General features: G+C 40.2%; 1 protein-coding gene across 2 annotated transcripts in view; it reads right to left on the bottom strand.

The window, feature by feature from the left end:
• slc38a4 (solute carrier family 38 member 4) overlaps window positions 1-24546 on the bottom strand; it is a 30757-nt gene extending 6211 nt beyond the window's left edge. Inside the window, exons 1-13 of one of the 2 annotated variants that reach the window (XM_044107947.1) lie at window positions 24403-24546; window positions 12116-12374; window positions 11234-11327; window positions 11033-11148; window positions 9907-9980; window positions 9668-9760; window positions 8851-8932; window positions 8674-8756; window positions 8468-8526; window positions 7044-7298; window positions 6047-6126; window positions 5837-5937; window positions 5212-5336 (exon numbers count right to left, since the gene is read on the bottom strand). In XM_044107947.1, coding sequence (XP_043963882.1) covers window positions 5212-5336; window positions 5837-5937; window positions 6047-6126; window positions 7044-7298; window positions 8468-8526; window positions 8674-8756; window positions 8851-8932; window positions 9668-9760; window positions 9907-9980; window positions 11033-11148; window positions 11234-11327; window positions 12116-12240 — 1287 coding nt within the window. In that variant the 5' untranslated portion in view covers window positions 12241-12374; window positions 24403-24546. Of the gene's footprint in view, window positions 1-5211; window positions 5337-5836; window positions 5938-6046; window positions 6127-7043; window positions 7299-8467; window positions 8527-8673; window positions 8757-8850; window positions 8933-9667; window positions 9761-9906; window positions 9981-11032; window positions 11149-11233; window positions 11328-12115; window positions 12375-16101; window positions 16577-24402 lie in introns of those variants that run through there. The other variant, XM_044107946.1, reaches the window with a different exon arrangement.
• Window positions 24547-27015: the final 2469 nt, after the last annotated feature.

Consider the following 27015-nt stretch of genomic DNA (forward strand, 5'->3'; position numbering starts at 1 on the left):
TCATTGGTAGCATGCATCTATATTTAGACCCCCCCTTCTGCCAGCCTTGTGACTTTCTACCTTCAAAATAGACATTACAATAATGTTCCCTTTCTCAGACTTGGTGTCTCCGGGTATCTTCCTGAACTGGGTGTGTTTAAGAAAAGACGGGAGGTAAAATAGCAGATCCCAGCTAAGACACCTTTTAGCTGGTTAAGCCTCCTCACTGGGGGAAAGGTTGTGGGGATCAGGAGAAACCCCAGGCACCGTGGATTGGCGGGTCACGGGGGGGAAAGGTAGAAAGGAAGCTGTGTTTTATCTCCCGCAGCGCAATGGGACTATGAGGTTGCATCAGCCACCAGTGAGAAAAGGGCGGGCTAAGAATGCAGGGAGGGGAGGAGTTTATGTTGGCAGTTTTCATTCTTACTCATTGTTCTGCTTTACCTTTCTTACCCAAGCGTGTCACATTGAAACAACTGAGCAGTCGTGACTTGCACATCTCAAGGAGGCCAGGTCTTATCAAATCTTCTCCAGTGCTGGCAAAGCTCAAGTCTTTTAAGCCTGGGTTAAAGAAGAGGTTTATTTATGCTTCACTGCTAGGTACAAATACTAATTATCTTGATTTTCTGGGCTGCCAGATTGAACCAAAGCGAAACTCAGATGCTGACTCTGTTGGATCCACTGCCAAGAAATTGTCTCCATTTGTTCCAAAACTCATATCATGCCATAAATCCAAGATCTTCATCAGTCTTCCTTCCTCCCTCCTTCCCAGGGGTTTGTGCATAATTTGGTCATCCTGGAAAAGTTGAGCCTGCATGCTGCATTTCTCTCCATGGCACCAAACCATTCAGCACAGGCCTGCTACCTGGCACGAAGCCTTTGGAGTTCACAGTGTGATATTTACACACTCTGCTCCTTGGTATTTACTTGTAGAGCCGAACTGAGCTGGATACATCTGGCTTTGGCCTGTTGGAAACAAACCAAGAACAAGGTGTGTGCTGTACGGACCTGCCTACATGGGTCGTATTTTCACTCCACACCCAAGTAGAGTGAAACACAAACTCCACACACTGAGGGTGATGTAAGATCTGAACCAAATTTCTGCTTTGTGCTTCGTTAAGGTAAATGTGTGGCTCGACTGTCGGTACACAAAGCTAGTGAGAATGGAAAGTATCGGCAGCAACGGTAAAAAGTCCCTCAGGAGTAAAAATACTCAACAGGAAAGTCACTTCAAAGGGTTTGTGGGCTAAGGAAGCACTGAAGCATCAACGGAAACTAGACACCCAAACAAGAACCATCTGAAGAAGAGTAGTTCCCCTTTTTCAATCAAAACAAACAAAAACTCAATTGATAGAATGATGAGCCCTCTAGTGGCGACACTGGATCACTGCAGGACCAACTAACCAAAAGAAAGATGAAAACACACTGACTGCAATGTTTTCAGAATATTTCATATTTAGAAAACAGATGTTTTTTTTTACAGAATAAAAAATAAACATTAAATTGTCAAATTAGAGAGTAATGTAGTGTTTGCAATATAACACATAAACATACATTTGAATTTCACTTTAATTTATCAAAGTAATTTTATTCAATGCCTTAGACATCCAAGAAGAATGAATTACATGTTTTATTTTAATCTGCTAACACAGTTTACATCTTTGAGTATTGAAATAGCTGAGTATTAAAATTGATATTGATGTGTTTGATATTATCTTTTTCCTGCAGTTTGAGATTTATTTATAAACCTATTTTAGATTTTCTAATAAGATGGTTTTTTTCTGTATGCTTTTAGATTTGTTAATGTAATTTTTCAGTGTAATTTTCACGTTTCGGTATTTTTCTACATCTCTTCCTCATGTTTCCACATTTAGATGCTACTATTTGGATTGTAGCTGCCTTACTAAAACAATGTTTAATGTTGATGTTGGTAAGATGGCGGCGGCTTCACCCGTGTCCTGGTTGGCCTGAGAACTGGGACATGTCTGCCTCCACATAAAGGCCTTTCATTATGTACCAGATCCCAGGAAAAGCCCCGTGTGATCCGGGGGCCGCTGGCGTCTACCCTTCATGTGACCGCTCACCCCAGCACACACGCGTGCTTTCAGGTTGCACCACACTCGTCTACGTGTGTTGTCTTCGCTCACATCTACTGCGTTGCCACGGGAGCCGAGGACAGTCGGCAGACAAAGCTAACGTTAATCTCTCGCTGAAGGTCGTCGGCGTTTTCCTTTAAAACCTGCCAGGTGGATTCAGGAGGCCGGACGGAAACTTGGCAGAACGACGGTGAGGCACAGCAGTTCTTTGGGTTCAATGTTGCACATTCTTGTTTATCAGTCTCCCCGCTGTGCAGCAGCAGCGGTTTGATTTACAGAATGAAGAGTTATGGTGAGTTAATGAAACATTCCTAACTCTGCACACCTGCCAGAGGAATCCTGCGCTCCCTTAGCGCTAAGCCGGCTCATTTATTTACATGCTGACAGCGACAGGTTCTTCATTAGAACTAATTTATGTAAAAAGACACTGACTCATGTCTCTTCACAGCTGCAGCTGTATACGAGTTAAAAGCAGCTTTGAAAGCACTCACAATAAGACATTGATGAGATTTTGATAAAATCTGCATTTATGGATTCCAACTGTGCTTCTTATCAAACTTCTATGTTCTTATCATATTTCTACATACTTGTGACTATATAAACCTTAATGTTTAAGGTTTAACTTAACATCACATTCAGAAGTGAACTAAGTTTTACCTTCTTGATGTGAAGATAAAACTTTAACCTGAAAGTAATTTCCATAGCTTTTTTTTTTATATTAAACAATGAAGCTGTCAAGATAAAAAAAAATTACGTTTTTTTTTCCTTTTGCTAGTTTTCTACAATAAGTAATTTTAAAAGGAGTATCACATTAAGCTCCATTATCCAATTTATTTTTGTCAAAAAAAGGGTAGATAATACCTTACTTTCTTAGCATGAAGATGAAACTAATTGATTTATTTTTTTATATATATTAAATGTTTCCCTTTTGTCTGGGGTTCACTTTTTACAAGCACTATTTTAGCTTTAGCTGCAGGAAATCATTTTAATAAATCAATTTTTTGCCCAAAAGTGGGTAGATTTGTGGTTTACACAACTGGCTATACAAACAAAAGGCTAGCATGGACATTTGTTATGAACTGCTGATCATCGATGCGTTTCTGTTTTGGTAAAGTTAGATTTTATATGACTGGCTGGGTAACATGTAATTTCATTAAAACATGTATTAAGACATAGCTGAACATACACACACGATCAATTTTACCTACAGGTTTTAACTAAAGCTAAAACTAGCTAGCTAAAACTTATTTAGATTTTTTTCATGCTAAAACAAAGCAGTTATCAAGACAAATTTTGGTGTTTCAAAGAGGCTCAGTCAATAGTTGAGTCTTCCTGCTTGACTTGTAGTTATAACAAAGTTACTTCTTTTATCAAGAACATAAAGAGGCATTAGCTTTAGTTTCAGCTAAGTTAAGGTTTTCCAAATATCTATTTGTTTAGCACAGATAGCTTAGCTACGTGGTTCACAGTTACTGGAAGGTAATATTTAGGCTAAATATTACATGTATTTTAGCTACAGCTAACACTAGCATGCTTCTACTATTTAAATGTAAAGAAACATTGCTATTGCTAAATATTTCCTTCTTGCCGTAAAATAGAAATGTTTTTACAATTATTTTAGTTTGAAATAAAACACTGTAAAGCTGAAGATATGTTAGCTAGTGCATGGCACATTCAGTTAAACAATTTATTAGCTCCTCTCAGTTCTGTCAAAATGTGTAACAGCTGGTTTAAAAAGTTACATGTAGAAACCAGCTTGGTTACAGCTTTCAGCTACAGCCAAAAGTCGCATTCCGGGCCAATTTCCCTTCACTATGATCGTGTTTCGATTAAGATCTTCCTTTGAAGCCAAACCTGTGTCCTCATAAGCCATTTCACCCAGCTCAAAGCACCCAGAAGCTGATTTCTCAACATTTCTAACACATTTCGAGGAACGGACAGCCTAGTGCGGCGGATTGTAAGACAAGATATGTCGAGGAATGTACTATCCTCCCCCTGCCTGCTTGTCCTCGGTTCCCTGCCTCTGATATCTCACAGGAGGTCAGGGTGAGGGTTTTTCCACTGCTCAGTTGTTAGGGTGGGAAACATGGGAGTTCTCCCACACCTTGCTTTAGAAAAAAAAACAGCAAAGCAAAGCAAAGCAAAAGAAAACACCCAAACATCAGCCAGATTACTAAATGCTGAGTTAGAGTTCATATCCTAAAATTGTGAAACACATTTTAGAAAGCAGCAGTATACAGCCTACAGTTACCATGCTGTACACTGCAGCTCACTACTGATAAACGTAAGCTTGCTGCCCCTTAGTGGCAGACATGTGCAATTACAACTTTAGTGCAAGCACATAATGTGTCAACATTATCTCAAGTGAGTGTGTGTGTGTGTGTATTGGTGTGTGTTCTGGAGCCTAAAGGAGGCAGGAAACTTCCACTGACCAGTGGGCTCTCTCTTTTTTTTTGTTCTCTTGGTGTCAGATAAGGGGCAGTCTAAAATTATCCCGTGACCATATATGGAGATGGTATTAAGAGGGGCACATGTGTGAATGAATAGGAGTAAGGTGATAAGGTTTGGCGGCCGCAAGTCATGTGACCCAATATGAGCAGAGATTGAGAAAAAACTTTAGCCGGCACAGTGTGTAGTGCTGAAATATTTTATATGACGTTAAATGCGTGTTGGTGCAATAAAGAGGAGTGGGATTTTACAACCACAGGCTGTGTGCTTGGGTTCCTGACTGACCACAGGAAGAGTTTCAAGCGAACAACATGTTCTACTTATTTGCCCAGAGTGGCAGCGGAAAAAAACCAGCCCATTCAGAAAATGACACAAAAAAAAAAAAGAACAAACACAAAAGGACTCTGTAAGGAGAACCACACACACACACACTGTAGCATTTAACATTTAAAAGGGCGGTGTGTATTTACGTGTGCTTAAGTGCTCTGACGTAAATCATACTGTTACCCTTTCAAATGAAAGTGGAACTGACTGAAATTTCATGTCGTGCCACACTGCAATAAGGTGCGGTGACGTATTTAAAAGAAAGTTCTCATTAAATAAATAATAATAATAATAAAAAAAAACACAAACAAACAGAAAGCAGAACAGACACAGCGCCGCTGTGCTCAATGTGTGGCTTACTCACAGGGAAAAGCACGATGGGGACAGTGAGCGTGACGGCGGTGAGGACAGCCAGGCGCACCAGCAGCAGCATGGTGTCAAACTTGTAAACTCTGGTGAAGGTGTGCAGCAACTCGGCCTCCACGAAGTCTGCAACAGACGTGTAACAAAGCAGTGGTGTCACACTTACAGCAATCCCAAAAGCTAGCAGTTAGCTTGACCTGGAGGGCCTTTAAATTTACCTGCAGATTTTAGCTTGAGCTAGCATGCTAACTGTTCTGATAAAGTGCTTGTAGAAAGTATTTCCTCACAGATTGTTTTCTGGCACTCTTGAAGATTTTGTCAATATTAAATATAAGCTGAAATAAAGGTGGCTTTTAAACTTCTCTTACACAAAGGACGTTTTACAGTGTAAGGTGTATATTTTACCTCCAGATTGCAAAGTTCAACTCAAGCTAGCATGCTAACTGTTTGGATAAAGTGCTTATAAAAGGTATTTCCTCACAGATTGTTTGTTTTCTGTCCCTCGTAAAAATATCAAGTCAATTTTGAACATAAACTAAGTAAATAATAAAAATAAGTTTTTAATTTGTAATTTCATTTATTAAAAGAACTTACAATATCCATCGTAAGTAGCTCACTGCCCTTACCATAAAAGGTGAGGTAGCCGAACAGAGCCGACAGCATGTACATGATGAGCATGGCAAGGATGGACAGGTTGGAGACGCGCTGCATTTTCTTCCGGCTGCGACTGCAAACAGAGAAAACAAATAATTATCCAGCGCACGGTGCTAAATGTTTTAGATTTAAAATGGAAAAAAATGGATGATAGTTCTCGATGTGAAAGAAAATGCCCTTACTCTTTTAGCTCGCTGTAGATAGGCAGCACCTCAGGATGGCACACAAATGCAAAGGCCAGGATGGGTACAGTGTATGCAGTCTGTGGGTCGAAAACAAAAACAAAAGATGAAGAAGAGATGAGCTTTATGATCAAAATGCGTCAACAAATGCTAACAAATAACGCGTTTTCACTTTTAAACCACCCAAGTTCTATATTCGGGGAAAATATTAAAAATAAATGCATAGTTCGCTCCAAGAACAAAAAGAAATTCCATGCAGATGAATGTTTAGTTTTAAAACTTTGCTTAGTTGGTCCTGGCCACCCTACCAGAAACACGGAGGTGTTCACCAATGGTCTAGTCTAAATCCAGACCTATTTCCAATGGAGAATCTGTAGTAAGATGTAAACAGTATTCTCTCCCTCTAATCTCAGCGAGCTTGAGTCAGGGTTTGTCGGGACACAAATTCAAAAATTTATGAATTGTGATTATTGCATTAAAATATCCAATAAAATGCAGTAAAATCGATTTTATGTGGAAAATGTACTAAAACAGATAACACTTACTCATTTCTTCCTAAGTCATGTCTGTTCCCTGCACAAACAGTAGAGACAGCTTTTTCTTTTTTTGGCTGGCTCAGTTCTGATCGGATGCCATGTGAGGTATTCCTTCAGGTCAAAGGTGAAAAAAAGCTGCTTCTCCTCAGAAGCTTAGAAGAAAAATATATCTAGGATTTCTACTTGTGTAGGAACCCGGACAGTAAAAACTGCAAACCTTTGTGAATCAGAGGCGGCTCGCCTTAAGTCCACATGGGAATATAGCACACAACGCCAAAATCTTATCATGATTTATGATTATAGAAGCCCAGGCATGAATCCATAAGCACACAATGGTCCAAGACACGCCTCAAACAGCCCCGCCTTTTCCAAACATGTCTCGACAAACACCTGGAATCCAGTCTTTTCTAGAAGTAGACCCCGCTGAAAAGAACACTTCTGGCCGTCCTTCGCCCCCCTACCTGAGAGTTGAAGACGAAGTATTTGGGCCTGCACATCTCCTCGTCGTCGGGGTGAGGCTCGAAGTGGACGCCCGTGGTGTGGTGGTCGCCCTGGTTGCCGGTGACCACTGGGGAGACGTCGGCCCGCGAGAAGTCCATCTGCGACATGTTGTGTCGTAGCGCGTACAGCCTGGAAACGTCGCTGGCGTTCGTACTGAGGTTGGACGAGTACATGAAAGGGAGAGGGCAGGGCAGCTGGCTCTTCTTGTAGATAATCTAGGCAAAAAAAGACAAAAAATCATTATCAACTGGGCTTTACCAAACAATTTTGGTAGTTCTGACTGAGCTAAAAACAGCTTAGTTTGTTTCAAGAAAAGACTGTAAGAAAATATACTGTAAATAAAATTCTTCTTTCAACTGTATAGACACATTATTTGTCCCATAAATTGTTAATCTGTTCATATTGTAAAGAAAAATAGTTAAAAACACGAATTAACACGAATTGGGTAACACGAATTAGCAAACTAACCATATTGCGAGCTAAGTTAGCAATGTTTATTGGCAACTTCACATAATGAATCAAATACTGAATCAAATAATGAAACAAATAATGAAACAATCCGTGTGCTTGAACAAGCATGCTAGCCAGCAGCTGGAAGCTAATATGCTAGAAAATTTACATTTCCAACAGTTAAAATTACTTTTTTGTTCTTTTTTCATGTTTTATATATAAAGTAAACTTTAGATCTTTGTGGGAAGTCAAAGACTAAATGAACATAAACTGCTTGGTGATCTGTGAAGATAGCACCTATCTTATGTTAGCTGAACTGTTATCTTAATTCTGAAAGCAAAATTAAACTCCATAGTCATAGTTTTTTGTTTAATAAACTTCAGTTCAGGTGACTCAGTCAAACTACAATTCACTTGACTGAGTTTGCTGTGTATTTAGTCCCAGGAATGCATTTTGCACTATTTTCATTCACAATTATTTCACACTGACCATTTTTTTTCTATTTATTCCAGATTACTGCAATAAAGTGGAGAGTTACTGACTGCTACTGTGATTCTTTTCATTCCTGGGGATTCCTGGGGATTTAACAAACCCTAACATGTTCAAACAGGCTGGTAAAACTGATTTCCATGTTGGCTAGCTGCCTTTTAGGAAAGCTGTACATCTGAATAGAGAGAAGAAAGTTGAAATTAATGTTGTAGTAAAACTGAGTTAATGGAATGTGCTTGTTGGCATGGAATGTTGCCATAACTTGGTAACAAGTAATCAACTCTTCTACTTTTAGATTTTAATCGAGTCAAACATTGAAACATTATTCACAGTTTTTAGTTCAAATTCTAACTTTAATAGGGCATTGAAATACTTTAAAAGAAAGTCTATTTTTTTCCAAAAACAAAAAGAATTTAACAGCAAATTATGAACAGGCTCAGCTTACCACAACCAGGAAGAAGACCATACAAGACAGTGAAAAACCGCTGGTGTAGCCCAGGTAACCTAGAGAGAGAAAAAAATTTATTCCGTTTTAGATTATAACCCATTTGTATTGTAATGTAATTACTTAAGCCTATTTTTTTTCCCCCCTTGTGTCAGTGAGAACCTCGCTGAACGAATCCAACGCCGTGAAACAGGATTTTTCCTTACCCAGATTTTTCAGGAGGGACAACGGCAGAATAATTCCGATGGACACGAATATCACCAGGTAGTTGCCGTTTAGGTACCATTCCCTGCAAACAGAACTCAAGTTTGAGACCGCAAGATCAAGGAATGCTTAAAAAAAAAAAGTATAAAGTGCTCAAAATCCCTGAGAGGAGACCCCACCCTGAATTCTCCTCTAAGTGCAAGAAGGTTCGGATGACTTCAGGGAGCTCGTACTTCACGATGAAGAGGTAACTGGACATGGCTGCAAGAGGACAAGAATGTCGGTAGGTCACACTTTGTATCTGCAAGAATTCATCCTGAGTCATTAACATATTTAGAGCAGTTAGTTACAATTGACCTCTTGGAAGCTTCTTTGATAAATTCAGGATACTAACGATTGGGAAACTGCACTCCGCAAATCTGGTCTTTCTTACAGAGTGTGGGGAAAAAAAAGGAGGCTGTTTTTCAAAGGAAATTTATGAGAAGTGCCACGCGGGTTTGCCACAAGCGAATGTTTGCAAGATGCTAGGTGTGGCAAAAAACCTCACATTTTCTCCCAGGGTTAAACCTGGTGGCGGCAGCATCATGCTGATGGACACATGCATTGTGTTAGCGCAGAGGGGCTGAGTACAAATCCAAACCGACATATTCACTTTTGAATATTAACTTTTTTTTTTTAACAAACTTCAAAAAAAGTTGCATCTTTTCCTTCAGCTTCACCGTCAAAACCCGCATTTTGTGTTGATCTTTCGCCCATAATCCAATGTTTTTATTTTAATTGTGAAAGGTGTCAATCACTCTGTACTCTGATTAAATTACATCTCTAAATATACATTTCTAAACTCAATGTGGGTGCACATAAAACTGCATTAAAGCTCTCATAAGCACGAGGCTGGAAGCTTGCCAACACATTCCTGAAAGGCTCCAATTATGATAAAGACAAACTTTAACACCAGGTCCAGACAGACTCACACATCCGCTACGAATTCACATTTACCTCCAATGTTCTGCATGATTATCGATACGAAGGCAGCCATTTTCCCCGGCCAGCCGAACGCTTTGTGCCCCAGCGTCTCGTAGATCAAAGATCCTGCCCAAGCAGACAAGCGGAAACATGAAGACAATCAAGTGTATACTTTTTTTTTCTTTTTCCCACCACTTAAAAAAAAACCTGCTAAAATAAAACAAGCGAACAAATCCGCATCCTCAAGATGCATGTTAAGTATTAACACCAACCTCCTTCTTTTGCTGTCATGAGGAGAAGATGAACGGAGTATAAGGAGAGGATGGCCACAGCGACTAGGAGGATTCTGCGCACAAAGACGGACAGAGAGTGAAGATGAATTATGTTTTCCTGCTTTTTCAGTTAAATACGACAGAAAAGTCTCTCTGGGACGTGTGTCATTTGGTGAGCTGGCCTCATGGGACACGGTGTCCCGTCAACCTTAGCATGGTTCTAGGATGATCTTTGTAGAGTCATGTCGGCGCAATGCCAAGTCATCCAGGCATTTGGCTGCTGGAAATAGCCTAACTGTGTCAGCAGGGTGATACTGGAAGTACAGGACCAGAACATTTACAGCTGGAGCAGCCTCCAGCAGCAGATCCTGCCCAACCCGTTGGGACTTGAAGGTAGAGCTTTGTCTCATAGCTGATCCTGCTAATAATGTTTGAGGACAGAAGCTGCCAGTCTCAGTGAGGACGAGCTGCCCATCGTTGGACCAATCGACAACAAGACGACAGCTAACGCTCATCCAAACCAACACCTGATCGAATGTTATTGGCCTTTTGCAGGTAACGTTGTGCTCTTCAGAAGGCGGCCTACTCCATGGCTGGCCATGACGGACATCAAAACTACCAGGTGGTAGCCTAATATCGCTTTTATTTAGTTGATTGATCTTTAAAAATGGTCATACATGCTGCGCGGTTGGAAAAAAATTCTTGAATAACTTTTAATGAGGACAGCTAAAGCTTTTGTACGCGTTTAAGTCAGCTCTGGTGTAAGGGGAAACCATGTAGTGTGAATTCAGGCAAAGTTGGCGATTTGATCAAATCAGCAAATACATGAGGAGGAAGAAGGTAATTTCCAATTTTTGTAAATACCGTCACACTAGCTCGACTCGACCTAGCAGAAGCTAAAGCTATACAGATAAAGACATCAACCGCAGTTGCTCTGTTCAATACTCCCGTCCCTCACTTCTGACGTCCGTCATGGCACCTCATGACTAAGTGACGCAGTAGCAAAGGGTCAATCCATAAGCGCAGTAGCAATATCCCTGTGACCAGCGCTACTTTCCAATGTGAGTCATGCACAAATAATTTTCACAACACTCTTTATTAAACGAGAAGGAGTCTCTGGACTTACGTAAAGAGAACAATGCCGGTGTTGGCCATGGCGTAGGACAGGCCCAGGATGCCGCTGCCCATGATGGCGTTGCTCAGGTTGAAGACCGACATGCCGAAGGAAGCGTGGCCCGGATGCTGCCCGAGAGAAAAGTTGGAGATTTTGCAGCTTCGTTATTTTAATGCTGGTCAACTACCTGTAGTGACGGATGAGTTCTCTTACATATTCTTCTTCCTCATATTTCTTCTTCTTCATCAGCCCATTTGATAAGAACCTGTCTTCTTCCCCATCGTCATTTTCGTCCATATATTGACTGCTGGAAGACCAAGGAAACAAGTCTTTAGGAAACACTGGAATCTTACAGACAGTATTAGAGGCCCTTCACAGATTCCTTCTGTTACTGAAATATTTCAGATCATCAAACAAATGTTCATTTCAGAAAAATGTAACCTGAGCTGATATGCAACATAGTTACAAAATGGTTTCAGACTGAGGAGATGAAAGTTAAAGTTTCTGGAAGGTGTGTGTGTGTGTGTTACATCTGACCTGAAGCAAAACGCAACATTTCAGAGAAAGACAAGCAAAATTAATGGTTCTGTCCGAAGCGACAGAACCATTAATTTTGCTCTCTACTGGAAAATCTTTGAGAAAGAGAAATCAAGAGCACTTATTATCTTACGGAGCAAAACACTGAACTAAAGCACACCAACAAGTGGACCTCTGAATGGCAACCCCCTCCATCGCCCCCAAAACACCAAATAAAAGGTTTTGGTGCGATACAGTCAAAGCCTGGACTTCCATTTAGTTGAATTCAAACAACAGTTGACCAAGAAGCCTCCGGAAATATTTAAACGACTCATTACCAGAAATAGCAAACACTTGATGACAGCATTAGATTTAGGGAACAAATACTTTTTTGGACAGGGTTGGGTTTGGTCTGGATAGATTTCTTTCCTTCAGTATTTCAATAATTATCATTTTAAAAATCCTTTCTGTTTTTACTCGGACAAATTGTCTGATATTCCCATTTCTTTGACGATCTGAAACATCTAGAGTAACAAAGAGGTACCTCCTGTTTCCTATTGGGATGGTTTTTTTGCTCACCTGGCGATTGTGGACTTCTCCACATCAATGGAGGCTCTGAAATGCTCGTCCAAGCTGGCGGTGCTATCATCATCATTCTCCATGGGGACCCTCTTCAGCTCCATGAGTTCCCTAACTCTAGGCATTATGACGGAGGCAGCGGGACGAGAGGCGAAGATCCTTTGTTTCGGTTGATTGTTCGGTGGTCAGTTGTCACAAAGAGTCGACACAAAATGTTTCTTCTTCAAGTTGATACCCTAGAAAATTAAAACAAAAAAACCTAAAAAAAAAACAAAAAAAACGGAGAAAAGAACAAATGTAAGTCTGAGCTATTTAGATTTCTGTTCAGACCTGCAGAGTTCTTCCCCCAAACGTGTCTTGCCCTAAAGGGCTAAAAGCGAAACGTTGACAAAAAGGAGTGGCAATATGCAGCTGATTGCAGACCTGACCGGCTGTATGTTGGCCGTCTTATCAGCCTCCCCCAGAACCTTCTGGCCTTGTTGAAGAAGGCAAGAGAAACAGAGCTGTCTACCTTGCAAACAGTTTTCTGGAACCATGATCCACTCTGGCGCTACCTTGAGGAGAGCGTTTGTAACTTATGTTAGTAGACTGTATCATGTCTGACTTACTACAAGTTTAGCTGTAAAGGCCAGTCTAAAAAGTCCTCTCTCCTAAAAAGTTGGGCGTATCAAAATTTGCAGTCCACTGCGGCTTTAAAAAAACAGGCATAGTGTGACCTGCTGTTGGGTGGATCACCTCACAGGAACTCAAGATTCAATTAAAACAAACCCGGGCTAAACATGTCGCTATGGATTTAATCACCTTGATCTCTAGCAGCACCCTTTTCAAAAAAAAAAAGTCCAACATTTCCAAGATGACTTTGAAATGAAGATGTTGCCTTACCGAAGTTTAGGACACGACAACGTTCAAAGTGCATGTTGACTTTCACTTGCTGCTTAATTCAAATTTAACCACAGAAAACAGGAGGCGCCAAACGGAGTACTTGCGTTCTGTTTTCCGTCTGTGCTGCTGATCAATATGTTGCGTAATCGAGAGGTCAAAGCCAGGGAATTAGGCAGGCATGACTCTAATGCAGCTACTGCTAAAATGATTTACAGTGTTGTTTGTCTTTCACACAAAGAACTCCTTGACTCCATCCGAGGAAATAGATCCACCACGGTACGCGCCGACCAAAGAAGAAACTAACAACCGAGTAAGTCCGAGCAATGGGAATAACTACACCAACTGCAAAGACATGTCATCTTTTTTTTTCTTCCCTACAAAGAGTGACTTCAGGTATTTCATACAGGTTGCTATTACTACATGTCTGGATGTAACCAGCAGCTCAGTACCCATGTTCAGCAACCGGCTAATTTCAATAAACAAACGAAAGAAGAAGCATACAGGGTTCCACAACTTCAGCAGTTCCAATAAACATACAGTATTCTTGGTCCACTCTGCCTTAATGACACCAATAAGTGCCACATCTACGCACTCCACAAAAAAAAAAAAAAAAAAAAAAAAAAGAGACAGAAACTAATTTTTTCCATCAGGCAAAAATTAAAAGGTTCCTTCTTGTCCGAACATTTCTTACCTCACAAAAAAACTCAAGTTCAGAACTCCTAGAAAGTCCTGATAGTGGTATATATATCAGTAAAGTAGCATTTTCCTCTCATATTTTTGACCAATCAAAAGTTTTGCTAAGATGATCAATCAAGAAGAAGCTGTGAGAATATTCTTTTTTGATGTAACTGAGTATCCAGATCGTTTTTTTGCGGTCAAAGTCATTTTCAAAATCCTAAACTTCTCTTTATTTTAGGTGTGGGAAAGGTCTCCTTTCAGACTGCTGACCAGCAGTGGTCAGCAACAGATGGGGGAGGGGAAGCATTTGCTCATATTACAAGAGAATATATTATATATTAAGCAACGCACAAAAAACTCTGGCATCTCAGTAGGACTTTAAACAACGGGAGGTTAGTGACAAAAATCTTTTGTAGTTTTGAAAAGTAACTCTTTAAAGTCCATACCTAATGCTAACTTTTTTTTATATACTCATATTTACTTAATAGAGGTGTAGAAAAAAAACCTCAAAAAACTTTATGTCTGGAACTTAAAGCCCAAGAATCCAATATGGCTGCCATACATGTGAAAACTTAAAAATAGGTTTGGTAATTTGTGCTTTTGATGCGTTAAAATCACAATAACTCATGAAAAAGATCATGGTACTGTCAAACTTTCGACTGAAAGCATGTTGCTGAAGAGTTTGAAAGAAACTGATAGCATTAGTAGCTATAAGCCAACATGATGGCATTACTAGCTTCTAGCTAATTTCTGCTCATATTTATTAGCAACAGCTATCACCTTGTAAAGGCATCAGAATTACAAGCTGATATTTAAATCCATATTCAAGTGTCTTCATGCTCTTTGAAACTCAAATAAAAATCAAAGATTAGTACAGTAAATCTTTGAATGTCAAATATCCAATTGTATTTACAAGTTAAATATCAGTCAGCAGTACCAGCTCTTCTCCACAAGTTATCTGAGCTTAAAAACAATTTGAAAAATACCTTAAGGTTTTTGAATCAACAATAGTTTCAAAAAGGAAGTGTTTGGGCAACAGGCTATTTGCATCATACTGCAGAGGCATGAACAGGGTCAAGTGGATACCAGCACAAAGGTTTTTATTTAGCAACAGCAACAGGATCATTATTGCAAACAAAAGTAGCCACATGTGACTTCACCTCCACCAGCTTGGCCCACAGCATGACACTTTCCTGCAGATGGTGTTGGCATCGCTGACCGACTGCCACTCTTCCTGTTTTCATAGCCCTGTCACAATAAAAGACCTCGAATCCTTTAGCTAAAGGAGTTTTAGAGGCTCCATTGCCACAACAATCACACACTCGAGTACGCCTGGAATCACCGCGTCCGCCCCGATGGCGGCGCAGAAACACAACCGGCAGGGCGGGGGGGCGGAGTTGTGCGCCTGCTGCTGCCAGAAGGGGATCAACCTGTCGGACTGGGTTAATTTCACATGAGAAGACGAATGCTGAGGAATGTACTATAAAACAGTGGTTCCCAATTCCAGTCCTCAGGCCCCCCTGCCTGCATGTTTTAGGTGTTTCCCTTCTGCCACACACCTGGATTGAATCTTTTGGTGATTAACAGGCTCCTGCAGTTCTTGGTGGCTGCAGAAGATGTCATGCAATCATTTGAATCAGCTGTTCTGGTGTAGAGGCACATCTAAAACATGCAGGCCGGGGGGGCCTGAGGACTGGAATTGGGAACCACTACTATAAAATAAGTCGAGATGTATGCAGCAAGGGAGAAGACAACACGGAACTAAACCAGGTTGCAGAAGTTACTTCATTAAGAGATTCGAGCTGAAAATCTGTCAGAGGTTCGTTTGTGTTTATGGTTCTTTTCAATCATCAGGGCTGATGATTGAAAAAAAAAACAAAAAAAACTGGACTGTTAAACGAGGAGTCACAGATTTCTCATGCAAATGAATTCATGCTGGTGTGCAGATAGAAAGTAAACTCATCAGAAATCGCATGTGACGACAACGCATGCACAAAGACTCTCAGTAGACAAGGATGGATAAATCGCAACTAGTGGCTGCGATTTATTACGTTTCATTTCGTTTCACACAACATATTGACGTGATTTCTGCATATGTTTTATCCAAACACAAATATTAGGATAAAACTCCTTCAAAGTCTGTTCTCCACCCAAAGCAAACTCTTGCATCAGCTGTCTGCAAAATCCCCTCAGGCATTGCCTGGGTCAGACTCATAAAAGAGCTCCATTTTTTTTGTTTTGTTGACCTCCCGCAAAATAAAACAAAAAACACATGCACACAAATGCAATCATTTTGCAATCAAATTAAACACTCAGCCATGCCGCTATGTTCTATTTTTTATTTTTTTTTAATCCTCACCTAAAATCCCTCTGCATAACATTTAACACAGTGAAATATTTGACCTAATAATATTAGGCTCACTTACTGATATGGTTCTGAAAGACGGTCCGATCCGGTCGGCGCCTTGCTTTTCTCTTTTGAGACAGTTTATTGAAAGCCGAAAGTCAGAAGACAGATGAGCGACTAAAACGAGGAGGTGCGGCTCTTTAGTGAAACTCAGGTAAGACGTCGGTGTTTTAAAGGGGAAGAGGGAGGGCCGCGCTCAGCCTATCAGGGCGATCCCACTTTGTGTGGGCCCCTCCTTCGTGGAATGTAGAAAAAAAAATGACAGGGCCGTGACCCCTCTAAAGAAATTAGACAGAAATATAGGCAGACATACAGATAGACATAAAGATAGAGAGATGGTCAGACAGAAAGATCGACACATGGATAGGCATACAGATAGATTAATAGAGAAAAACACATAGACATACAGACAGAATGTCATAGACAGACAGACATACAGACAGACATGGGTTGACAAACTGACAGACAGGGTACTGACACCACATCTGCCACCATCAGACTGAAGTCATTGGGTCTACCAGTTTAAATACTCTCAATGCCCTCAAGATGTGATCATGTGACACACCACATGACCTGGTCATCAGTTTTATTCTCTGGAAAACGTAGTCCGGTCAAACACTCTGGTACCGATCCGAGACCATCCCCAAACAGAGCCACTTACTGATAATGGCCGACTGATTACACACACACAGAAGTCATCCGTACACACTCAGGGACAGATGCACACCGGCGGTGACCGTCAGGGGTTTGGCAGGGTAGGCCGTGCCGCTGCCTGACCAATCAGAGGGAAGAGCTGCAGGGATGTTGCTCTAGCCAAGGTTATGTTCGCGTCAATACGGGGGTTCTTTATCTCTGTGGGGTTTGTGTCGTAACGCCGGAGAACACGCAACGCCAATGGATCGTACAGCGGGCAAACTCTACGGAGAGATTCGCACCTAAAAAAACAGCCTCACTTATCAGCTGGGAGGAACTGGATGACTGCTGAGGGCTTCGATTTATTTTCCAACTTCTAGAGAATCAGAACGAATATTTGATCCAATGTTTCGATCTAGACCATCAGCCTCTGGAATATGGAGGAAATGGTATTTCATTAAGATTTGGAAATGCAAGTCAGAAAAATCTGTTGGAACGTTCCTTAAAGACAGAATTATAAAGCCTAAAGGCTTCAGATTCATATGTTAATCCAATATGGCAGCTGGAATATTGCTATAGTTACAGTACACTTGAACCTTTGACAGGTTGGATATCAACAAACAAGTGGCACTTTATGGTTTTAGTTAATTAATATGTAATAAAAAAAATTGATTTGTTGGATTTAGTCAAGCTACCGCATGCATGAAAATTAAGTTTCGTCCAAATATTAGAGGTCGGAGTTTATCATAATTTTCACTGAGTTGATGTTGGTGTCTGTAGGTTAATCAAAATTTGAATTGAAAACTATACAACAACAAAATAACAAAATCAGATCGGTTTTAATAGAAGCAACTTTGTTGTCCATCGCTGTTGTCTGTGTGTCAGATTTACGGGCGTACCAGAAACACGCAAACACAAAGGTTCCGCTTGGAACTTTTGTACAAAACTTCTGACTTTGACTTACGTTAAAATTTTTAACACATTAAAATCTATGTAATCAATTAATCAAAAATAAACGCAATGACATCCGAGCACAACTAACTCTAAATTATTGTAATGAGTTTTTCAGAAGTTCAAATTTCTATATTTAAAGACTGGCATTTTTGCTCCACACTATTTTTATTTGCTGACAAAATAAGCACTACAACACTTACAATTTCTGAAATCTTCTAATGTAAAAATAATGATAAATCCAGTAACAAATATTTGTATATCAAAAGGCCTCTGTATTATCTTCGAAGGTTCCTTAAATAAGAAGCAAAATGCAAATTCCTATAAATAGTAAACTCCCAGCCATGGCTGCAGGGTGCATTCCATAGATGGCTTCGCTGTCATCTATGACAGTGTATGGGGGATCTTCACATGCGTATTTAGCCAATCACCTGTGACTGCAATGTATCAATGAGCTAACGTCACCCCAATAGGAGGTGAAGGGTGGCGGTGTTTGAGGACAGATATAGTAGATGTTGCACACCTAAAAATATCAATGTTTCTAGGGCCTGAGAACATGGATCCATCTCTATATTCAAGCTAGGAGAAAAGAATTTCAACACTAGAAGCAATCTGTGAAAAACACTTCCTAGTATCACGTTTGGGTTCCAGTTCCAATCGAATGATCAGGTGGCTTTACATACTGTTCTGTGTATACAGGAACAGCGAGTACTCTGTCCAACCCTCCACATCCTTTCAGTCTCTTTTATGTAAATGATCATTGCCCCTGGTTTCTGGGCCCACCTCTCGTCGACAAGCACAGCCCCAATCTTCCTGTTATGGCTTTATGAAAAAGTTGTTGAATCGAACGGGCAAAGTCATAATAATGCTGGAACCCGCTGTTAGATATTGATGTTTGTAGCCACGTCCTTTTTGCTAAGCACCCTATGTCTATGTTCGAGGCTCTTATTTTGAAGTAGGACAGGAAGTAGTTATTGTGTTGTACAGCTTTGTGACGAGTCTGTGAATACAATAAGACTGGTTGACAATGCTCGGATGAAAAAAGTTCTCAAAAACATTTTTCATCTGAGGGGTCACAATTAACCCCTTGCAGTCTATAGTCACTAGGGGTTTAATGGTATAATTTTCTATACCATTATACTCTGATTAACTATATACCACAAGGCACTAAAGGCTAATAATCACATATTGACCTCAAACCCCCACCAAGCTAAGGTGTAGACATACCATGAATGCCTGTTGATGCGTTTTTCACACACACCAAGAATTATAATCAAAGCAGTGTGTTGCCATCTCGTGCTTTGAGTTCAAAATGTGTATCTTCTGTATGTGCTACATTCAAATTGACTACAAGAATAGGGATAAAAATCAGGCAGGAGTTTAGTTAGAATGTAATTAAAAAAAAAAAAAAAAGTAGATTTAAATAATTACCAAGCACCATGGCAATATAGCTGGTTAATAAAATAAAGGATTATTTTGATGCTTGTTCATGATCTAGAGTAAAAAAGACTAGATAAGCTATCAAATGAGATTTTCTGGAGGCAAATCTAATGATGTTTACGAGAATCTAGGATCAAAAAACTTTTATTTTATGAATACAAGTGCCGTGGCTCAATAGAGACGCGTATTTTTTTAAATTCAGGTTTTGTCAAACTTTTTTTGCCTTTGTGAGAGAAATGTCAAAAACCATCTGAAGTGTGTGTCTGACATGGCAGAATTAACACCACAACAGCTAAGACAACTGAAAACAATTTCTCAAAATAAGTACCTAACACATATATTGACGTGCGATATGAAAGATAAAATAATCTGACTTGATGAATGCTCTTAGGCCAGCCGCAGATCATGACACACGAGACAAAAAGCTAAATGAAATTTGCATTCCAAAGCGAGATTTCTGGAACAGAACAAGACCTCTACTGTATATCATAGGTTTTCTCAGAAGATGTGTGTTGGCTCAAATTTTCTTTCTTCATGCCAGTAAAACAGTGGAGCATTATATTTTTCTCAACTTTAAAACCAACACCCGACACATTTTTTCCACTTTAGACAGCATCGGTGCTTCTGATGTAATAGCATTCCACTTCCCTTTACATCTCTCTTGAGAAGTCTCCCTGTCCAACCTCTTCAGTCACTTCCTGAAACCGACAGTGCTGCAGTCATCTCTACTTAAAACTGAGATCTGCTTTGCATACAGGGAAATGGACAGGAAAAAAAAGAAGAAGAAAAAAAGCCAGTCTATCTGGCTTTCAACTCCTGTCAACATCCAGGAGGGCCTTTTGAATGTCCACACTTTGAAGTGTGGACATTCAAAACAAAGGTTGACACATTCTGACGCAGATGATCAGCAACTGTTACGATCTTGCTGGCTGTTTTTGTCCACTTGAGTTGGGTCAGTGCCTAAAGAAATATCAACTGCTTGGATATTTGATTATAGACCCTAGGGAGAATTGAAATCCTTTAGGTTTGTCAAGATAGATAGCGGCAGCACCGAAACATACGTAAAGGTTAGTCGGCTTCGGGACTCAAAGGTTGGATGTACCAATAACAAATGGGTCTGTACAACCAACAACCATGTGATTTGAGGCAAGAAAGACACCCGTATAAACGAGATGGAAGGGATCAGTGGACTTTTGGTCATCTGGGGATGTTTTTGCAAAAGACGTTTCAAAAACAAAAGATCAACGGCTCAGAGATTTCTGACAAAAAGAAACTGTCTGAATAGAAAGTTTTATGACCTCACAGATTAGTCTGGAATAAATCAAAGACCTCTGACTTTAGTCTCTTTATGTGACGTTCAAGGCTATCTGGCTTTAAAATAAACATCATCCTGCCCTTTTGTACATAACCCCGGTTTGCCCTAGTCTACAATGAACCCGATGGACCACCTCTGTTGATCTTATCAGTGGCTATCGATCTCTCGTTGTGTATTCCAGGAATGACGCCAGCATCTTGGTTTTTTTTGGTTTTTTTAGTAACATGTCATTCTTACACAGCTGATGATAGCAACCATGAGCTTAGCATATATGTAACTGAACGCAGGAGGCATTAGAAGGAGAAAAAAAACAACATTATTTCGTAATTAGGTATTTTCCAGCTTCACGAAAGTTCATTTTAAAGTTTTTCTACAACCTCTGTAGAAAGTGAATAGCATAGAGCAAACAGCTAGTTTTTACCAGGCTAGTAGTTAGCAGGAGAGAGTTCATATTTCCAAAAATGTGACCCATTTTGGCTTCTTTAAAGAAGAAAATATAACTATATTTGGGAGTTTACAAGTGATCAATTACTCCTATAGTCACAAATACATCTTGGTATGTTTTAATGTAAATTTCTGGATGAAAAACATGCAAAGAAAAAAATAAAATAAAAAAATAAAATAAAATCTGGGATTTTCAGTGAGACAATCTATCGCTATGACTGAACCACCGAGGACAAGAAAGTTTAACACAAGAATCCAAGAAATTAACAAAAACAATAAAACTTAAAAGCGAACATACTTTCCACTGATTTGATCATAAACTCTGTTTCTATCCACATTTCGACTCACTGAAAGGTTTTTTTTCCCCCCCCATTGTACCAGATTTTAACAGAACGTGACGACAGCTTCCTGACAAACCGCCAAAGGCCGCTCGGCATCCTTTGTGCTATCGATATCCACTCCCTTGAAACTGAATCGACATCTGGCTTGCAGCTCATTTGGTCGTTTGCGTTCCAGGTTACATCAGTTCTGCTTCGGCCGGCAGCCGCACGGCGGACTCCGACCGACATTTCAGAGCTCGTCACTGCCAAATAGAAACACATATCCATGGCTAGCCTCCAGCATTTATAGAACAGGTGCTCCAATCTCTGCTGGTATTCCAGTCTCTATTGGTGATTCAGGCTGTACTGGTACTGGATCCATTGTGGTGCGTTGTAAATGCAGGATATTGGGAATAAACAAAGTTACAAATCTTTTTCTAATCTGGACCCTTGAAATTATGTCTCCAGTCATAAGGTTTATGCATTTTTCCCAAAGACTTCACCGAGTCTTTGCACCGTCTATGTTCTACAGCTACGACTTTGGTGATGGTAATGGAAAAACAATTAGCATTCTGCTGCCTTGGTTTTGTCCTTCGGGCTTCTGTCATACAGCTCTCTGACCTCTGTAAAAACGACTGAGCAAATGACGCTTTTTAAATAACACCCAGCAGGTGACTTGACAAAGCCTCTGTCTATCAAAGTCAGAGTGAAGCCTGCAGGTTGAGAGATTGTGGTTTGTATTCCGACCTTCAGCAGGCTTTCACTTGTTCCTATTTGTGGTGAGGATGCAAACAGAAGAAAGGCCTTGCTCAGGAAATGGCTACCCTACATACTCTTGAAGGTATGTCGTCCTCCAGTGAGGCCCCTAGTTCCCATTTTTCTCAAGAAGTTGAAAGAATTGTTCCGGAAACTCTTTCAGTCTGCTTTATGGCGGCTAAAGTCTATTTTTGAGCATTTAGTGTCAAAAATTGTGCCTCTTGCTTATTAGTCAACTGAAAATATCAATGTGAAAAAGTAAAAACAACCATAAAGCCGCAACAACAAACCTCAGAAGGTTTTATAAATTGATAGGAGTCCCCTCTGCTTAGGGAAGTACCCTTGGATCAAGACCAGTCATCTGTTCCATCTTGGCACACTTTGCTGCAATGCCTGACTCAATGCACCTCGAAGGCTGCAAACTGTTCTGCCTTAAACCCATTGGCCAGCTGGTCACATCTGTCATGGCAACATCAACATAAGTTGATTTCAACTCTCCACATTGTCTCTGTCCTTTTAAAAAACACCCAGAGACAGTGAGCTGACGACTATAACGCAGTATTTGGTTGGTTGCAGAGACCGGACCTCGGAAGGATACGACACACGAGTTGTTCTGGCTAAAGGAAGGAAGATGAGTGGGATTTGCTTGTGGTTGTGGTGCTAAAAACATTAGCAATGGAAGGCTGACGTGTGTTCAAACGCCAAAAGATCATGATTACAAATCGTGATTGCACAGTGTCATGATCTTTCAAACACTGTCAGCGGTTTAAATAGATAAAATCTGCCAGAGATGCTAATTGACTGGCACCTCTCACTGGGTTTTATGTTTGATGGCCATACGGAAGACTATATTTTCAGTTGTAGAGCAGTCCAAACTCCAACTTAGGGAAATGTTTGTTAAATTTATGATTTTACACTTAGAAAGTTTGACTTCTGAGTATTGGGAGAATGAAAAAAAACAAACAAAAAAACAACTTCCTCCAAGGTAAACACTCCAGTGTTTTGTGAAAGATGCTGGATAAAGTTCTACCTAAGAGGAAGTTTTTTTTTTTTTTGGGTCCTTCATTGGTTTAATTTTATTTAGCTAAACCTTTGTCAATCATCAGTGTTTCCTAAATTGGAAAAAAAGCAATCAGGAAGAGATCATACTGATGTTGAACACACTAACTTTTAGGCCCAAAACCTCCATAGAGGTTTTGGGCCTAAAAGAGCTACATCACCACTGCTGCCACAAATCCCACCCACTTGGCTTCTCTTGCTCCTCTGACTAGAACAATCTAGAGTGTTGTGGGTGGAACTTCATTTAACGAAACTTCAATGCTGTTATGTAAGTAATAAAAAGCAAACTGGCTTGAAACTTTGAAGCAACTGTGTGGCACTGAGGTATATTTAGCTTGCAGAACGCTACTGGCAGGTCCTGAAGTCACCACAAATACATTCTTAAAGCTGGGCTGGTGCCTTTGTTCCCAGGCTCTGCTGCAAAATGCCCAGCTGTGTAGTAAAATGTTCAGTTTGGAGATTACATAAAGAGTTCTTCCTTCATTAAAACTTATGGTAAACAACCGAGAAGCAAGTATGCAGAGCATCCGAGCGATCCCTTCATGTTTCCCCTGTGACTTGCACTCTGCAAGGACAGTCCTAAATCATTAAGGCCAACAGCAAAACCATCCTTCTTGTTTTATTGTGGACATCAGAGGCAGCTGGGGACTTCTAAGGAACTTCAGTTCTTCTATGGAAAATCAAATTAAAGGTTAAGCTAATGCAAACGAGTTGCATAATACAAAGCATGACAGTAAGCCTGTGACTGCAGTCACAACACAGCTATTAGTCCCTGCTTACTTTCTCTGGTTACAGAAATCTGAATTCCTGTTTATCTTTACCTAATTGTGGTCAGATGAGTCAATATGATTTTTTTTTCTTGTGTGTGTGTGGAGCAGACACAAAGAAGCTTCCAGATGCAGTCTTTGTGCTGCTCTTTTTCAGATAAGAGAAAGCAACACTCAGTGTGAGGCATGCAAACCTTAGTTCTGGTGCAGAAAATCAACTGGTTGCTTTAAGAAAGTTGCCCCCAAAACATCAACACGAGCCACGATTCATTGCTTTTTCTAAATAATGGCGGCTGAGCTCAAACAGCGAAACAACAACTTAAAAGGAAGCTTAGATTTAGCCGATAAAAATACTGAGGGGGGAAATGTTGCCTTTTTTTTGTTTGTTTGTTTGGGGGTTTTTTTACCGATGAAAACAAACACGTAAAAAAAAAAATCCTCATATTTTTTTTCTGTTCAAATCTGCAACCCTGTGCGCGGAGGAGCGGCCACGAATTAAACGGCCCGCTTCCACACCGTCAAATATGGTGCCCGGAATTAACCAGATAATCACCCCAAAGGTTGGGGAGGAAGAAGCGAGGGAGAAAGAACCCCGAACCAAAGTAAAGAAGTGGTTGTCAGTGCTCGGGGCTTACCTTATATGACGGTGGCAGCGGAGCGCAGATGCAGCAGGAACAGGGAGAGCTGGGCTTCTGAGACCACAATCCCCGGGTCCTGAGCATTTAGCAGAATGGAAATTTCCATTTACCATGCGTGAGTCAAGAAGAAGCAGCAGCTTCGTGTTACAGCAGCGAGTACTGACGATGAGACTAGCGGGGTGGGATGAGGAAAGGAGGGGTGGGGTCCTCATGTTCCCCCCTCGGTTGTTACTTTTAAAAACATAACCTTCTAGGATTGTTATTTGTTGTTGCGTTTCTTTTCATTTAATTTCAGCTACCCCCCTCCTCGCCCCCTCCCATCTTTAAACATGGTGTAAGAATCACTGGACGTACATAAAGTTACAAAACCAGCATTGCTTCATTTTTCTTACACAAAAAGCGACTTTAAAACGATTGCGCTGCTTTACTGATGGAAAATCTGCGATTCTGTTACGTTTGGCGCAAAGTCTGCACCAGAAATGAGTTATTTTGAAAGCGAACGACATCAGCAGGGGCGTAAAAAGAAATTCCATGTCCCAGAACGTGCGCGCGCACTGGGCAGCTTTGTGTAATAGTGCTTTGTTTTTATTTTCATCATCATTATTATTATTATCTTTGTTTTTGTTTTTTAGTAACAGCTTTGTCATGCCAATATTTAGATCCCACTCTTTCAGTTTTTATATATTATCTAAATTGGAATTAATTCAGTACTTCATGTCTCATTAACAAATTTTCTTTTCTTATTTTGTTTTAACATATAAACAGCTAAGATGGACCAGTTGTATTCATTTAAAAAAAAAAAATACAAATTAAAATTTTGTTAAGATTATTAGTAAACTACGTAGTTTAAATTTATTTTTAAAGGGCTTCAAAAATAAATGATCTGTCACATATATTGTAATATTACCGAGTTTGATATGGTTTGGTTATGTTTTGCTGTGCAAAACAAATTTTATAGAATTGTGACATTTAGCTCTAGGTTTCATCATTCAAAATTCTGAGAATTTAAAATCATGATTTCTAACATAAATGGATCTTAAACTTGTGCTTTTATGTATATTTGACAGTCCAAAATTAGTCTCTGTGTTTTAAGTCTTTCCCATTGCAATTCTTTTATATTGGAATTTCATAACTAGTCGCATATTTATGTTTTTTTTTTTATTTCATTCTTCAAGTATTAGTTTGACTCATAATCTACTTGTGGTGAGATTCCTAATATTTTCTAGCCTTATCTTTAGTGAGAGGAATCTTAACTTAAAGATAACCTCACACCGTTCAGAATGAACAAATTGTTTTCTCTTGTCTGAGTTGCTGAAGTAAGAAAAACCATATGTCCAAAAGAATCTGCATTTTTGTTTATTTTAGAGCCAAAGTGGGAGAAAAATAGTGGCAAGTCTGATGAGATATTTGCGCTGCACTGCTGGATGGATTCAGTTTATTTTCGCAAAAGTAAAGCTGCCAGTGGTTTTGCAATTTCCATGCGCTCATGCCACGGCAGCGCCTCTCGAGCTGAATGACTGGTTTTACAGACGTGGTGCGGCGCAGACAGAATACACCTGAGCCGGATAAGGAGCAGAGTTAAATATAGTTTCTGTACCTGCAGGATTTATTCCAACTATTTTCACTTATCAAGTTTATCCACTTGGACTGGGAAAAAGTTTCTCATCCAAAGCAGGTTGAAATGTTCATCCGTGGACTTGCAGCAAAAAAAAAAAAGAAAAAAAGAAAAGAGGTCTAAGTACTGAATGAAGGGGAGTTGGTACACTTTGTGAGATTTTTATTTGAAAACATTTTGAAACCCTGTGCCTGTTTTTCTTCTACATACACTCACCCTCCTGCTCTATTTCACTAAATCCTGAGAAGACTCTCTGACGTTTGTGGTTGTAACAGCTGGCTGAGACGTTCAAGCTGGGTTCACGTTGCAGAAATCTTGGCTCCAGACAAAGCCTGGTGACCCACTAACTGAAATAGAAACGCACTGCATTTATGGAGTCTGGGGTAGGAGAGGGTGGGGTGGAGGTGAGGGGTCACCAACATGGTGCACCACTGATGAGATGAGGTATCTTCATGAAGGACCTGAATTTGTTTTTTTTTAGTTTGAACGCTAACGCTAATTAAAGTCTATTCAGTTATTTTTGGAATAAATCGCATCTTCACCTATTCTCAGTATCGCATATCTCGGAAGCAGTGGCACTTGACCAGGGTGGCAACAGAAAGAGGTAGGCGCTCTAGAACTGGAAAATAAAATAGATTTTACCTGTCAGCATGATGGAGTAAGTTTCTCTTGCTTTGATGGTGAGTACCAGGGAACTGGGTTGCTACGTCCTGCTGAAAAAAGTAAAACAAAATTCTCATTGGGATTTTTCGCACCCGATGGTCTGGTAGACTCGGTTCGATTGGGAACCAAAATTGCAACATCTGTTACATTTTGAGCTGCTGCGGATCGATTTTACAACAATCCAAACCCTTTGAAAAACACCACCTCCACCCCCTCGCCACTGGTGGCGCTGCACCAACGTTCTCCGAAGGAAACGACACGGAAAACCTGCAAAGAAAACATGAGGGCAGCTTCCTCCTTTGCGAAATGTAAATATAAATTTACAGAATTTA

Source organism: Gambusia affinis, linkage group LG23 (genome assembly GCF_019740435.1).
Source record: "Gambusia affinis linkage group LG23, SWU_Gaff_1.0, whole genome shotgun sequence".
NCBI classification, from domain to species: Eukaryota; Metazoa; Chordata; class Actinopteri; order Cyprinodontiformes; family Poeciliidae; genus Gambusia; species Gambusia affinis.